Consider the following 15,096-nt stretch of genomic DNA (forward strand, 5'->3'; position numbering starts at 1 on the left):
TGACATCTTTAACACATATACGTCAGACCTTCTCAGTTGTAAATAAATAATATTTGTGATATCATTAATAAATTCATTAATGTGACCTGGAAAACTGGTGTAAATTAACAATTTAAAAACAATTATTTTAATGATTAATTATGAGCTAAGGAGCTTCCTCTGTGAGTTATGACATTTCATCCTCTGGGGATCATGAATGTCTGCACAAAGTTTCATTTAAGCACTTTCAGTTTTCGATTTTTTTGTTTTTAACTTCAAATATTTATGAAAACATGTTCTAATTTTGAGTATTTTGAATATTGACTGATGGACAAACAGGTCAGGTCATGTTTATTTACTGTATCTGGTTCTAATAAAGTTTTCATTGTATTGAGCTAAAATAAATGTGTGTTTTTTGTCAACAACGTGATTTTAGTCTCTAAATCAAGCAAACACAGGTGAGAAAACATCTCACAGGGTGGTTTGATTAGCTATTCTGGACTTTCAGTCACATCACATGATCTTCATCAGCAGATGGACAAGCTCAGATCAACTCAATCTGCTGAAAAAGATGTGGGATTTTTCCTGGAAAATTAAGTTTAAAGGAAAAATATAAATCTTTATTTCCTTTTACAAACCATTTAAATTATTTAAATGACTATTATTTACTGTATTCGTTTTTCTGTAGTCATTTTCCCTCGAAGTGAAATCTTAAAGCTAGAGCACACCCAGTTTCCATCCAAGTTTAATTTTAATAGTAATAATTTTATTTATTTATAACATTTTAATCAAATTTCAAGAAAATTGGCAAAAGAAAACTTGGGTTTGTTGTGTGAATACGAGTTGACCGGTTGATAAAGAGCTCGTGCAGCTGACTCTCCAGTCGCTGCCATTAAACCACTGCAGAAGAAGATGAGGTGCTTCAAACTTTGTGTGACAGTTTATGTCTCTTTTCTGTTTCAACATTACTCCTTAAAGGAAAACGGTTTTCACAGTTTCGAGTGTGAGAACGTGACTGTTCTGACCTCATCCACCACAGACGGTGGCGCTGAGACATGAACCGAACTTTGCTCTTTAATGTAGTTTCCACCGTTTTATTTCAGATTGAACGAGCTGAAGCCCGAAGCCCGAGGAACAAATGTCTAAATGCCCAAATACGAGGTAAATGGTAAAAGGTCATCGCTCATCCGGCTTACAGTTTTTCCTCCTGAACTTTTGCTTCGGCTGGTGCAACTGAACATTGTGACAGAGTCTTACAAAACAACCACCGGCACGTCGCTGCATTGCTTCAAAGTTTCACAGGAAACACAAACCTCAAACTTTCAGCGCCACAATGACACAGCGCGTTGGACAAACTCTGTATCAGCCGTGGCTTCATGGTGAAAGATTCTCTCAAGGACAAAAGGACGATTAAACTGAATTTTTCATTGTTTCTGAAAACGAACGAGCATGCGAACATGCACGTTCGGTGCGTTACAGAGACTTTACTTCTGCTTATTCAACCTGCAAACTTCAGGCTAAAGTGCCGACACATTGTTCAAGGCCAGAGAGGAGAGAGCAGATGGAGAAAAGATATTTTTCCTTTATGAAAATGGTCCACAATGAAAACACGTCAGAACAGAAAACAAACTTGAAATAAATTCCCCACCCCCCAAAAAAAAACGTTTTAAGGCTTTGTTCACCTCTGTTGCTGTTCAACTCTCAGCGGCACGAAACTCAAACCTTCCTCACAGAGCTGTGAGGAAGAAGAGGAAATCCAGAGATATCAGGCTTTAGATTCACTGCACTTCCTTCCACGCGCTGTTTGCTCGAGGAGGATGAAGAGCAGGTGTCCGACGAGGGATTGTCAAACAAACAGGTTTTGATTTCCGAGACAGAAGGTGAAAAGTTTCTTCGGGTGTTTCAAAGATTTTACATTCTACGTTACATTTTTTTTATTATTTTTGTATTTCATTGATCCACACGGCTGCAAACTCAAGACTAAATAACTGATTAATAAAATAATCTTTTTTCTGTCTTTTGGCCTAAATGGACATTTAAAGTGTTTCTTTTTCCTGAAGTAAATGAATGATTACGAACTGATTTTACTCGTTGGTGGAAAACGTCAGTTTCACTGGATGCAGCTTCTCAAATGTGAAAATCTTCTGCCTTTTTTTAAGTAAATATATTTGTTGGCTTGAGAGGCATGTGAAGATGTCAGGGCTCTAGGGAATTATGACTTTTACTATTTATATCAGCAGATTAAATAATAAATAAGTTAACAAGTTAGTTGCAGCCCTGCGTCCACACTGGCACAGAAAGATCATTTCTAATCCGGCCGACAAAGTTTTCATTGAACTGAATCTGAATTACTAAAAGTAAGATATCAGATATGCGTGCAGTGGTTCAGACTCAGAGGTCTGGATCCAGACTCCATTTAACACTGAATATTTTGCATTAACCCTTTTAAATCGGTTATAATCAGTATATAAATGTGTAATCATGTAGCTGTGAGTGACTCTAAGTGTTTATTTATGTATTTGCCACCTGTGAATGTATGAACAGATAATGAACCACACACCGCTGGGATAATTTAAAAAACATCTTCATGTGAAGTAAGAATTGTTGACAAATACTGTACGTTAGTAAACACTTAAATATGATATCTGCTTTAGGGCTGCAACTAAGATTCATCTGCTGATTGTTTGAGTAATCTATTAATTAAAGTGTCAGAAAACAGTAAATGGTGGTTATAATTTCCCACAGTCCAGGTTGACCTCTTCAGACGTCGCGTCCTGTTTGAACCAACAGCTCAAAGATAATCGCTTTATTATCGTGTGTGACAAAAGAAAAGCAACAAATTCTTGCACCTGAGAAGCTGGAAACAAGCAAATATTTGTCTTTTTTTGTTTTAGAAAAATAGTTGCTAAATAACTTTCATGTCCATCGTTGCAGCTCTTCTTTCACTTACAGCCACGCTGTAGTGTGTTAGAAACCGTTTGTTGAATGTTTATATACTGATTACACACAGTAAACTTTCAAATTTGGGATGTTTGTATTTTGGTATCTAATTTTTAGCATTTAACATGAGCATGCTAACAAATGAGCACATTATTAGCAGCATGCTAATGTTCGGCACGTTACAGATGGGTGGAGCCAGTAGGATTCATCCTCTGAGGACCATGAAAGCCTGTAAAAACCGTCACTGTCATCCGTCCAGTAGCTGTTGAGATATCTCAGATAAAAGTGGTTTTATCCCCACAGTGACTTCACCTCTCGTTTTCCAGTCTGACAAGGACAGTAAATGTGTGTGTGTGGGTGTGTGTGTGTGTGTGTGTGTGTGTGTGTGTGTGAGAGCAAAGCTCCAGTAACAAAGAGGAAACGCGTGGATACGTGAAGAGGTAGTCTGAGACACGAACAAACGTAAACACACAAAAACACTTAGTGGCACAGAAAGAGTCACGACCAGGTTTCCTCTGCACTCCGGACAGATGTGAGATTCAAAGGGTTCAGTTTGTGTTCGTTCACCTGCACAAATACCCAGGAGGAGGTGTCGTCCAGTCATTTTCTAACTGTGATATGATGTGATGTGATGTCACGTCCTGACGCCATGATCGTTCTTCAGTTAAGGCTCCGGTTCGCAGTCTTCTTTCCTCATCTTCGTCTTTGGCTCGGCTTTTTGCCTCGTTGCTGTTTCTTGAAGTCGATAAGGCAGTCGGTGGCCTCCGAGATCGGAGTGAAGGATCTGATGGGAGAGTTGCTGACCCTGAACGCCGCGACGGCGCCCACCTCTTCATTGTCGTCGTCGTCGTCGTCCCGCAGGTCGATGACCTCTCTAAAAGTGAAAGAGTAGACGACAACATGAATCCAGGAGTGTTGTACTCACGCACAGCACTCAGGTAAAGTTTCTGCTACTTTAAACTGTTACTTCATTAGCATTTATCTGACAGCAGCAGTTACCTTTCAGATTAAGAGCTTACTTATTCTTAACATTATAATCCTACAGAATAAACAAAAGCGCCACTAGAAAATGCTTCTTCTTTGGATGGATATTTATTTTGGAAAGCCACGACTAGAAAGTGTTTAAAACACTGACATGATTCATGAAATCTTTAGAATGGAAAGAATTATTTTATATATCAGGATGCAACAGGAGAGATTCATGAAAATATGGGAAAGATGGATTAAGTTCTTTTCCCCAAACGTCCTCTTTCTCTTGTACACACCAACCTTTCTTATTTTAGTTATTTGGATTAGTTATGTTTCTGTATTTTATCTATCTATTTTGACCTATCAGATTAATTATTTTTGTCTTTTGTTTTTTTATTGTATTAAATTTATTACCGTTGGTCTGACAGATGTTGTTGTGACCGTCAGATTAATGTAAAGAGATGCACAAAATTAAAATGTAAGATCATAAACGACAGCTTTGAAACCAGATTCCCATGAAAGCGACTACTGTAAAATAAATCCTGTTTTCTAAGCTCTCTTACTCTGGTTGGAGTCTGGATCCAGACGGTCCGGCCTCTGTGAACACAGAACAACAACAACAACAAGGTGTCAGTAACCTCAGTAACAGTAACCTCCGTTTGAAAAGCAGGTAAAGTTCCTCAGTTTCTGAAAAGGTTTCTTGGTCATAACTTGATGCTCAGACTCACCTGAGTCCCTGCTTTCTGTTTGCTCCAGAGCCGACAGCAGGTTTCCTCTCTGGAAGGTCAGAAACGTAGAAGGGAAAAGTTATTACACGTCAAAAACACAACAGATCTCAACCAAAAAGTGTGTGCGGTGCCGTTACCCGGTGTGTAAGGAGGCTTACCGCTTCAGTCTTGGACGCCCGGCGTCGGATGCAGAGTTCGGTGTGTCGGCTGTAGTCTCTCAGAGGAACGGCTTTCTGACAGATGTAACACTTCTCCTGGTGCCTGAGGAATCGTGAGACCAAAACCGGATTAAATAAGAAGAAATCTGCCAGGAAACACTCCAGCTGCTCCAGGTAAAGATGACGGGTCACAGCTTCTTACTTATCGGTGCTGGAGGAGTCCACTGTCTCTTCAGCCGTGACCTCTCCTCTCCTCGTTCTCTTCCTGCGTGGCTTCAGTGACGCTGTCAACACAACATACATCTGTCTGTCATATGACGCTGTCGGAGGAGCGTGACAGAGGAAACAACACAACGACAAACCACGGTCTGAGGAGCTTTGAAAGCTAGTTAGCATGAGTGGAGACGAGACTCTGTGAGGAGACGTTGCTCATAAAAGTCACCGTTACAAAAACCAAACAGTAGCTCCTCCCTCATGGGACGCTGACTGGTTCACAGCCATGAAACTGGAGGCCGGGTGTTAAGGAGGAAGTTCCTCTCACCTTGAAAACGGTCGACTTCAGGCCTCGTCTCGTCCACGACAGCCACCTCTCCGTCGCAGTACGCCGCGTGCAGCTCGATCTTTGTCACGGGGAACGATCCCTGACAGATGGGACAGTCCACGTTGGTCTCAGGACTTTCAGGGACGGCGGCTGATTCTGGTTCCGGAGACGTCGACCTCTTCAGCCCTCTGTCCTCTATCTCCTCCACATCCGGATCCTCCCCGCGCCCCGTTACCTCCGCCTTTCGGCTGCTGATGGGGACGTTTCCCTCCGTCTTTCCATCCACTGGAGCTGAAAACAGCCACACACGGTTTTTAAGACAGGTTTTCTGCTTACATGCATTTTTAGGTTTTCTGTTGTAACTGTGCGGCCTTACCGTCAACCTCCACGTCCACGTCCACGTCCACGTCCACCTCCATCTCCTCCTCCTCCTGTGGCTCGGCTTTGGCTGAAGAATCGTCTCGGAGAATCACCTCGACCTCAGGGAGATGTTGGCTTTCAGGTCGGAGCTGTGGAGAAATCAAAGCCACCTGGCAGGTAAACACTTAGTGTGCTAATCAGGGTAAAGCAAAAAAACAAAAACATGTCAGGTTGTTGATTAAAATCTAAACTTCACATCTTTCAGGCTACTGAACGAAACATCTCATCTGTGCTCGTGTTACAACTTCTGTTCGTGTCCGTTACTGATTATCTCAATTGTTGTCAATGAATTTCCTGTCAATCAGCTGATCGTTCAGCTCCTTTGTATCTATCAGTAGATGAGTCTGGACTGATTGTAACCTGCAGGTTTCACTCTGCACAGTGAAAGTAAAACCTTCTGTGAAGTCAAAGTGACTTGATAAACAAACTAATTGATGAGGATGTTACAATCAAGTTTGTTTTTTAATCTTGATCCTGATCGGACTCCTTTTCCACACTGGATTTAAGTCGATGCCGAGTCCGATCTGATGCTCATCTTCACCCCAGTGTTAATTAAATATGAATTTAAATCAATATTAAATATGAATTTAGTCAACACACCTTATTTTTCAAGAGCTATTTGATCCAAATACTGAAGGTCCTGGTTTAAAACTACAGAGTTGGTCATCTTAAATCATGAAATTAGGCCGATACTTAAGTTAAAATTTGATAAAACCTTCTGATTTCTTACATAAACATTTCTGATAAGGATTTTTTTTTAACCACTGAGATCAGGATATGTCGTGTAGGAGACATTTTACAGTGTAAAAACACGTCAGCGCCCTCTGGTGGTCAAACTGAGATGACTTCAAACCTTTGACACAAAGAAAACAAATAGGATACGAATATCTAGCAGTCATTATATCTATATTGACTTCAGATTTTCAGTTATCAGTGTTGTATTTATCCAACTTTACCTTTGATTTTAATTTATCATATTAATTAAATAGTGTTGTAGATACTCGACAGCGAGTTAATGATCTTCATTTGATATGCATCAACAGTGGTATAACAGCTGTAGCTTCCTGTGTTTATTGATAGGAAAATAAATATAAATAAATCTAAAGATATAAATGAAAGATTAATAAAGACTCCTGTAAAATTGACGTGAAGTGATCCACTAGAGAGAGAAGATGTCTCACTCTGCTGGCGTTGTGGGAACTACAGAAACACTCGGGCCACTCTGATTATACAGAGGTCAAGCTCAAGCACATGAACCAACAACATTCAAGTTTGATTTTTTTAATAAAAACTAATAAAATTCACAGATTTTCCACAAATTTCCTGATCACTTGGGTCCAATAAAGTTGGAGTATTTTTGAGACCGGACACATGACCTCACCTCGGCTCCAGCGTCAGTGATCATCGTCAGATCTTGCGTGCTGTCGCCGCTCAGTTGTGTTTCTGTTATTAAAAACAGAAGAAAAACACTTGTCCGATCATTATCAGCTGCCTGAGTCTGAAGGTTTCAGTTCAACCTGTAAGTAACAACTTCCACCACAGAGCAGGGAGCTGACCTGAGGGTAAAAACACAAGCGTATGAGATCAGAAGCACGTTGTCTACCTGAGCTCCTCTTTTATTTTGAAAATCCATCAAAACAATTAAGCTTCGGCCACAAGGCTGAGACGTCAATACAATAAAAAAACTACAGGAGAGGAGGAGAGAAAGTGACGTGTGGATCAGGTCATGGACATTTTCTCAGGGTTGTCTAGTGCACTCTGGGAAATGTAGTAAATCAATAACAGGAGTTAGAGTAGAAAAATGCCTGTTGTATAAATGTGAATAAAAGCGAGGCGCTTGCCGTACCTGGACAAACCTCACAGTCATCTGTGTCCATCTGTCCTCCTTCACCTCCTCCCCGCTCATTCTTCTCCTCCTCCGCTTTGTTCTCCTTCTCTCTTTCCTCCTCTTCCCCTCCGGCCTTCTCGTCTTCCTCCTCCTCTGCCTCAGCAGGAGGGTCGTCAGCCGATTCACGCAGTCCGTTGCCTCTCAGCTTGAGACCACGTCTGAAAAGGTGAGAGTTAAACGGGGCAGAGAACTCAACAAACCAGACTGTGCATTTGAAGTTGGCGTCTCTACAGAAGCAGCTGAGCGATCGGACTGACTGCTGACACCTAGTGGCAAAAAGGCGTCACTGCAGACAGAGACGGCGTTTCCTGTTTCTCAGTGCAGCGTCCAGCTCAAACTGGAAAACACCACGATGAAGCAGACTTTAAAAAGTCGCCAGCATGCACGATAAAATCACTAAAACATTATTTAATTATTGGATATTTTATCTTTCGAAACGTTAACCATCTCTGAGCTGCTTCTTTTTCTTTCTTTCTTTTCATTGTGTGTCTGTGTCTTCAGAGTCATCTCAGCTGGCAGCCCACATCTGGATTTCACTTACTGACCGACAATATTTTAAGACAACATTAATAGGTAAATACGGACTACAAAGGGCTTATTTACTTTTTCTTTCCACTCTAATATCTAATTATTGTATTAATTCAATTGGTTTAGAGTAAATCATATGGAAACTGTGAAACTCAAGATTACAAACAGGTTCTTACTCCACATTTAGTAAGAACTGTGTGACTATGTCGACAGGATGCTGACAACACACTTCTTATGTTGTTTGATGAAACAAGTTATTTTGAGTCATGTGAATAACTCTCTGTCTCAGCGTTTAACTACACAATGATTCGTTTCTGACTCAACTGGAGTAAAAGAAGGAGAAGAAGAGTTTTACCTTCGAATAACGTGATGTTGAGGTGATTCAACGGTCGGCTCGGGTGAGGGGGATTTCTGGGAAAGAAAGAAATAAAATATATGTACTGTTTGTTCAGTGATTTGCTTTGAAACATCAGGTTATGTGTGTGTGTTAGGACGATTATCGTACCTCTGGCTGTGGCAGGATGGGCTCCCCCCACTCCGCCTTCCTCAGCAGACACCTCTGAGCCTGTTTCAGACTCCTGTCATACACCTGCATCTGAGCCAGGATCACCTGAGAGCAGAGACAGACACAGATTAGACTCCACTCCGTGACTCTGACTCTGAACGCGTGTTTATTACTTCTACATACGATGAAACAAACCACCTGTGTGTAGGTGTCTGGGTCCAGGCCTCGTGGACAGAAGGGAACGCCCCAGTAGTAGTGAACCGTTGGTCCGTCTGCAGGCTCCCCAGGTGGGGGTGACGTCCTGCCGACCGCCCCCTCGCTGCTGGGTGGCCGTGGTTCTCGCTGTGTGGTGGAAGGCTGCTGTCGCGAGGTGGATGTGGAAGAGGAAGAAGGTCCGAGCGAGATCTGTTTGTCCGGGCCGCTCTGATCGAGACTCCGACCTGAGACGCACCTGAGGCTGGAAACAAACAGAGGGAGAAACGCAGCAGTGCAGCCAGCGTCAACATTAAAGATGCTTCTTGATTAAAGCAGCTGTATTAAATTCCAGGTAAGAACAGCAGCACCGAAGTTCAGAAGCAGCTGACAACCAAACCAACTGTAGCAGGAGCAGATTACCAGCCTGATACACGATAAAGAAACTCTGATCTTTTGATGACGATGAAGGTGATTTCTCTACCTGCCGTTGGACCCGGTCGTCCCTGGAGAAGCTGCAGTCACGTGGTTCAGGGACGCAGCCGGACCATCTGCCCGAGGACCAGGCCTCTCCTCTGGGAAGACGGGGCTGGGAGAGCCGACCGGCTGCAACAGATGCAGAATTAACTAGATATGTAACTGAAGACACAGTAAAAAGAGTCAATATAGAAAAATACACGAAGAAGTGGAAGCAAAGATTTACTGAGAAATTGCGACTGAAGTGTGTTTGCTCTTCAGAAGCTTGAGCGGTAAATAAAATAAGGGCTATGACTCGATTATATGGGGAAAAAAAACATGATTTAATTATATTTTTAAGTAAAGTGTCGAATTTATTTGATATAATGTGTTTTATAATGTGAATAACAGGTGAAAATTGGCACCTAAAGACAAAGTCTGGTGATATTAAAAACCCAAACCAACACTGAACGTCATTTTATCATTTAAGAACGCACTGCTGAGTCTAGGTAAAAGCTCAAAGACACGACAGGTCATAAACAAACAGGGGGAAATAAGTGCATTTGTTGGGGACTATTTTCAGCGGCGGATTAATTCACATTTGGTGCTGTAGTGAGTATTTTGGAGGCAGCAGGAAAGCATGTGTGTTCAGTCATGAGTATTAATAAATGTGTCGAATCAGAAATCAGATCAGTCCAGACGGAGGATTAAAACTGTGTGACAGTGAGAGCGTCTCTGTACCGTGACGGCCTCGTCATCGTCCGACCACAGCAGCGTCATGTCACTGGTCAGCTCCCTCTCCGATGAGCTGCAGCCTTTAGACGTCTCATTCGGCTCCTGTGCTTCATCTAAAACCAGGAGACACAGTCAGGAAAGAGCAGAGACCCTCTGACCAACACGCAGGATCTGGTACATCAGCGATGTAGGCGTTAGCGTGACCCCTGACCCCTGAGTGAGTGATGTTTCACTGTACCTGACTGGGATGAGGTGATCTTGTTCAAACTGCCGTCTGGTTTGAGGTCAGTCTTGTTGTCCTGAAGCAGAAAGAAGAAGAAGAAGAAGAAACGAGCAGGAACTTATCAAATGTCTGGATGGATGTTTAGAAATACGATATGTTAAAGGTTAAACTATTCAACAGTGTGTAAAATTAATTCTTCAGGTTTCAAGGTCAGAAAGTTTAAACCATTTTAATAACTGATGTAATTTTTCATAGTTCCAGCTGTTTGCTGCAGCTGCTGCTTCCCGTCTTATATCACAGTAAACTCCCGTCAAGTCTGAAGACACCACTCTTTTCAGTTTTCTAACGTTTATGAATGAATAATCACGTTTAATGATTTCCATTCATTAGTTGAGGCCCAGCCATAAATAAAAGTTAAAAACCTTGATTATACTCACATACTTTTACTTGTCGTGGAGTATTTTTACAGTGTTATTAGTACTTTTACTGAAGGATCTGTAAACGTCCTCCCCCGTTGCACAGACACCTGAACTCACCTGCCCCGGACCCTGAGAAGGATCCCTGATCCCTGAAGGACCCTCAGACTTGTCCTGCAGGTCCAGATGAATCCTCTGTCGTGGTCCAGTCCTGCTGAACACCGGGCTCGTCGAGCAGCTGTGACGTTGCTCCGTCCGTCCTCGGTCGGTCTCTGAGAACACGGGGCTTTTGCAGATTGTTGGTCTCTCTGGGGGGGCGGGCTTGTTGAGAGGACCGGGGCTTCTGGGGAATACTGGGCTCTGAGGCCGACAGGATGTGGACCTCACAGAGGAAGTTAAACTGTCCTGAGAAGTGAACATGAACCCTGAGTTTTCACAGGTTGGGTGGGATTTGGAGGCACTTGGAGACCCCTCACGCCGAGTAGTCCTGCCAAATACAGGACTTTTAAGATACTCAGGATCCAGCTCCGTCTCTCCGTCGTCCCCCTGATCGGTCCCCGAGAAGACAGGACTTTTAGGACAGGCTGTGAGTTTACTGGAGCTTTTGGGGCTTTTGGGAAACGTCGGACTCTTGACTTGAGCGGGGACAGACATTTCAGTCGAGGTCAAGGTGTCCTGAGAGCACAATACAAACCCTGAGGACCTGCAGGTCTCCAGCAGGTCTTGGCTCAACCGGGGGACTTGAACTTTTGCACTGCAGCTGGTCAAGGGGAAGACGGGGGATTTAATGAGCTGACAGTCTTCGATCTGGGTCGAATCAGAGCTCTGAGTCACAGAGAGGAGAAAACAAACACACACATATACGTCAAACAAAGTCATCAATTACATTATCATTGTGATCATAAATAACCATTCGTTGTAACTCTGTAAAATGTGAAGTAAAGAAAAAGTGACAGATGTTTCCAGACGAACCTGCGGTGAGTCCAGATGCAGTGACAGAGCCTCGGAGCTGCAGGGTGAAGCCTGAGGGTTGATCTTCTGAGTCTGGGACAGATCCGGCATCTCCAGCAGAGGACTTCCTTCTTTCCTTTTCCGCTTTTTATTCCTGTTATTATTTTCATTTCCACTTCCTTTTGCGTCTGGGAATAAAACACGCCATGTTTTCAAATCCATGGGACTTTCAGCAGTTTGGTTTCATGCCAGCAAAAGCTAAATTATTTATTTTCCCTGAAACCTTTTGATGTATTTTTCCTTTCCTGCCGCGGTGCTTCAGCTGAATCTAATTTTACCTACGAAGCACCGTAGGATATTTAACAACATACTTGAGCAGGCTCACCTCTGTTCAGGTCTGTCTCAGCCGCGCAGACTTCCTGTGACGCTCCCTGATCGACGGCCGACGCCTTCTTCGCGTTCGAGTAGAGGAGCTTCCGCCGAGCGCAGAGTCTGAGCGAGGCCTCGGCGTTGGCGAGCAGGCTCTGACTCTGGGAAGGAGGGCACGGTTGTTTCTGACCGACCATCTACGAGAGAGGAAGAACAACACGAGAAGGATGACGCCAGGAGCTCTGAACGTCAGTGATCCTTGGCTGTAATTACTCCAGATGTTAAAATCATCAGTAGCGCTGTACTCACACTCTCCTGAATGGCTTTCATCACGGCCTCTTCTTCCTGCTGCAGTCTGAGCGCCGTGTCACTGGCTTCCTGTTCACTCAGACGCAGGGCCAGGTCCATCATTTCCTCCTCTGTCATGTCTGACGACAACAGAGACAGTTTCTGAACAATGTTTGACTAAATATTCTACACACAGTATCATGTGTGGTGACGGTGTGATACATAAAAGCAGCCTGGACATCGATTCACTGCAACGAGCTGTTTTCTACTCACACGAACAACATTTGTATAATAATATAATAATAATCAGCTCAGTTCAGAATTATTTCTAGTTACATGGACACAGTTTCTGATCTTGCTCTTGTGTTTACCTGCACAAAAGAAAAACAAAAGAAGGTAAAAGTTGACCCTTCATGGTCATGTGCTACGTACCTTTGTTTTTGGATTTGTTTTCCCTCTCTCTCCTGCGCTTGTGTCTCGCTACTGGCGGTAACAGAAGTGATGATGAGAGCTCGTCCTGGAAGAACAAACAACAGATTTAAGTTTAATCAAGTTCACGCGAAGCCTTGTTAAACGTCAAACGGTTAAGACACAGCTTTTGTTTATTCAGCCACAGTGATGCTCTGCTCTGTAACTCTAGGGTTTATACATATAAACCTGAACCTGTATTTATCTCAGTTTGGTTCTAGCTAATATTCACAGTCTCCTACCTTGTCGTCTCCGTCATCGACAGCTTCTTGCTCCTGTGTGCTTTCGTCGATCTGCTGGCTTTCAGAGGGAATGTCACTCGCATCCTTGTTTGTTTGCTTCCTCAGAGGCATCCTGATCTGCTCCTGAGGAACTTCAACCAACAGAGGCACTAACATTACTTCTCTAACACCTTCTACATGAGCTAATTGCACAAATTATCCTTACAATTTGTTTTGTTTTTTTTAAACTAAGCCGCACTATTGCTGTTCTTACCTGGAAGTTAATACTGTTGATTTCATTCAGAAGTGCAGACAAACTTAATGTCGACCTGCCACCCTCCCAGATTGCTAACAAATCAAACAAACAAAAAGGTGATATGTACAGTCATACTCATTAATATATATATATATATTTCTTATGTACAGCTGTGTTTAATGAAATTTAAAAACATACACTTATATCCAAATGTTTGGGTCCAATTTACTGTTTTTAAAACTTAAAAAATTAAATATTTTGTTGATGTTTGATAGAAAAAAATGTGCTGTCCGTTCAAACTCTTCAACTTGAGTTTACTGAAGTAGTTCAAGGTGGATTTCATCCAAACAGCAGCAAAGCTAACAAGAGAGCACTTGCCACTGCTACTCTCGGCAGTATTTACCTGGTTTACCTGATGATGACGATGAAGCCTGTCCTCTTCTTCCTCTCATCGGTCCCGGCGGCTCGAGTGTGGACCCCAAAACAATCTGACCTCTGTGTTAAAAGTAGAAAAGAAAAAGCTGAGTCAGAGGCACGGGATGACTGAAGACATTTGAAATTAAATACTAACGAGTCCAGCTCATATTAACAGGGTCAGTCGCTGCGAATATCTTCTGTTTAGGTTTAAAATTTGCCAAAACAGCGCGAAAACATCGATTCATATAGAAGCAAAGTGAATACGAGACACTAAAAAATACAAATAGCATTCGCATTTTCGTTTTAATTTTTTTAATAACCGTATGATTGAATCAAATACTATGTGCTTGTTTATTTATTTGACCAGCAGCAACTGAAAAACAACAATAAATCAAACAATTTTTAGTTTAAAAACACTCACGGAAGAGTTTTGATCAATTTCGCGGCGCCATGTTTGTTTCTGTTCACGGAATCACGTGACTACTAACGCAACTAACGTAGAACGACGCAGTCTTCGCGCTGCATTCACAGACTGTTAGTTAAAGTCGTCGGATGGTGCCTTCATGAACTGAAACGACTGCAAAAACTCCCCGTCGGGGAATCGAACCCCGGTCTTCCGCGTGACAGGCGGAGATACTGTCCACTATACTAACGAGGAGAGGTAGAGACTGGCCTATGACCAATCTGACCAGTGGATACACCTTTAGCTGTGTCTTTTGTGAAATGTGTGAACATAATTTGATAAGACACCGACATCCACTGGGAATTCTCGGAGATGCTCAACGATGGGTCAGTACCTCTCCTCGTTAGTATAGTGGACAGTATCTCCGCCTGTCACGCGGAAGACCGGGGTTCGATTCCCCGACGGGGAGTAATTAACTTTGTTTATTTCTGTGGAAGTTAAAAAAAAAAAAAGTCCCTTTACCACATTGATGATAATGATGATAATAGTGATAATAACGATACTTGATACTATGGCACTACTTTTTGTCAGCCTGAAATACTGCCGAATGAAATGTACTTCACTGCAGATTAAACAAGTGAATTTATCAACTGTAAAGTTCAGGTGAGAAACCTGTCCACTGAATCGTTGAATGAGTCACATGATTGCCTGCAACTTCCTCGTTAGTATAGTGGACAGTATCTCCGCCTGTCACGCGGAAGACCGGGGTTCGATTCCCCGACGGGGAGTAAATGACTTCTTTAACTTCCATACCTTCAGCTGTAACACAGCCAAAATGATCAGCAAATCAAAAAAGAAAAGTGAAGAAAATGTCCAAAAAAGGACAGAGGGACCCCTGAGGGTTAATAAATCCCCTGAACCGCTATTTAAATTACCACTATTATATTTTTTCTGTGCTAAATTTAACATTACTGGGGAGGAGAGCAACACGACTAGAAGTGACAGCGAGAGAGGGCTAGTAGCTTCTCCTCTCCTCTGTCTCAGC

The 15,096-nt window shown here is 42.6% G+C and overlaps 1 protein-coding gene and 3 non-coding genes across 6 annotated transcripts; 2 read left to right on the top strand and 2 right to left on the bottom strand.

Annotated features, from left to right (window-relative positions):
- Positions 1-1,541: 1,541 nt before the first annotated feature.
- Positions 1,542-14,127, bottom strand: uimc1 (ubiquitin interaction motif containing 1). Of its 3 annotated transcripts, none has more exons than XM_087174359.1 (24): positions 14,070-14,127; positions 13,644-13,726; positions 13,250-13,323; positions 12,997-13,127; positions 12,719-12,803; positions 12,308-12,426; positions 12,015-12,195; positions 11,651-11,817; positions 10,799-11,503; positions 10,278-10,338; positions 10,046-10,152; positions 9,333-9,454; positions 8,855-9,113; positions 8,657-8,761; positions 8,507-8,562; positions 7,582-7,781; positions 7,117-7,178; positions 5,692-5,824; positions 5,316-5,606; positions 4,977-5,058; positions 4,754-4,877; positions 4,617-4,665; positions 4,452-4,485; positions 1,542-3,793 (listed from the first exon to the last, which is right to left on the bottom strand). In XM_087174359.1, exons 4-24 carry the CDS (start codon positions 13,105-13,107, stop codon positions 3,613-3,615), a joined length of 3,234 nt encoding a protein of 1,077 aa, XP_087030485.1. In that variant the 5' UTR covers positions 13,108-13,127; positions 13,250-13,323; positions 13,644-13,726; positions 14,070-14,127; the 3' UTR covers positions 1,542-3,612. The 3 variants fall into 3 exon arrangements, with proteins under 3 accessions (XP_087030485.1, XP_023263444.1, XP_087030484.1); XM_023407676.2 differs by having other exon boundaries at positions 4,775-4,877; positions 13,635-13,726; positions 14,070-14,119; XM_087174358.1 differs by having other exon boundaries at positions 13,635-13,726; positions 14,070-14,119.
- Positions 14,128-14,234: 107 nt separating this feature from the next.
- trnad-guc (transfer RNA aspartic acid (anticodon GUC)) lies at positions 14,235-14,306 on the bottom strand. The gene has a single exon. It is a non-coding gene; the product is annotated as a tRNA-Asp (tRNA).
- A 142-nt stretch (positions 14,307-14,448) lies between these two features.
- trnad-guc (transfer RNA aspartic acid (anticodon GUC)) lies at positions 14,449-14,520 on the top strand. The gene has a single exon. It is a non-coding gene; the product is annotated as a tRNA-Asp (tRNA).
- Positions 14,521-14,767: 247 nt separating this feature from the next.
- Positions 14,768-14,839, top strand: trnad-guc (transfer RNA aspartic acid (anticodon GUC)). The gene has a single exon. It is a non-coding gene; the product is annotated as a tRNA-Asp (tRNA).
- The last annotated feature ends 257 nt before the right edge of the window (positions 14,840-15,096 follow it).

The sequence above is a fragment of the Seriola lalandi genome, unplaced genomic scaffold, assembly GCF_002814215.2.
Source record: "Seriola lalandi dorsalis isolate HSWRI2012SDOR001 ecotype SW California unplaced genomic scaffold, Sedor1 jcf7180002054343, whole genome shotgun sequence".
Lineage (NCBI taxonomy): Eukaryota > Metazoa > Chordata > Actinopteri > Carangiformes > Carangidae > Seriola > Seriola lalandi.

Excerpts from the sequence above, each read along its gene's own strand:
- uimc1 (XM_087174359.1), bottom strand. The coding sequence starts at position 13,107 with ATGCCTCTGAGGAAGCAAACAAACAAGGATGCGAGTGACATTCCCTCT. Across the intron at positions 12,427-12,718 it reads AAACAAATCCAAAAACAAAG|ACATGACAGAGGAGGAAATG; the intron begins GTACGTAGCACA and ends TGTTGTCGTCAG. Across the intron at positions 5,825-7,116 it reads TCACTGACGCTGGAGCCGAG|CTCCGACCTGAAAGCCAACA; the intron begins GTGAGGTCATGT and ends ATTTCTCCACAG.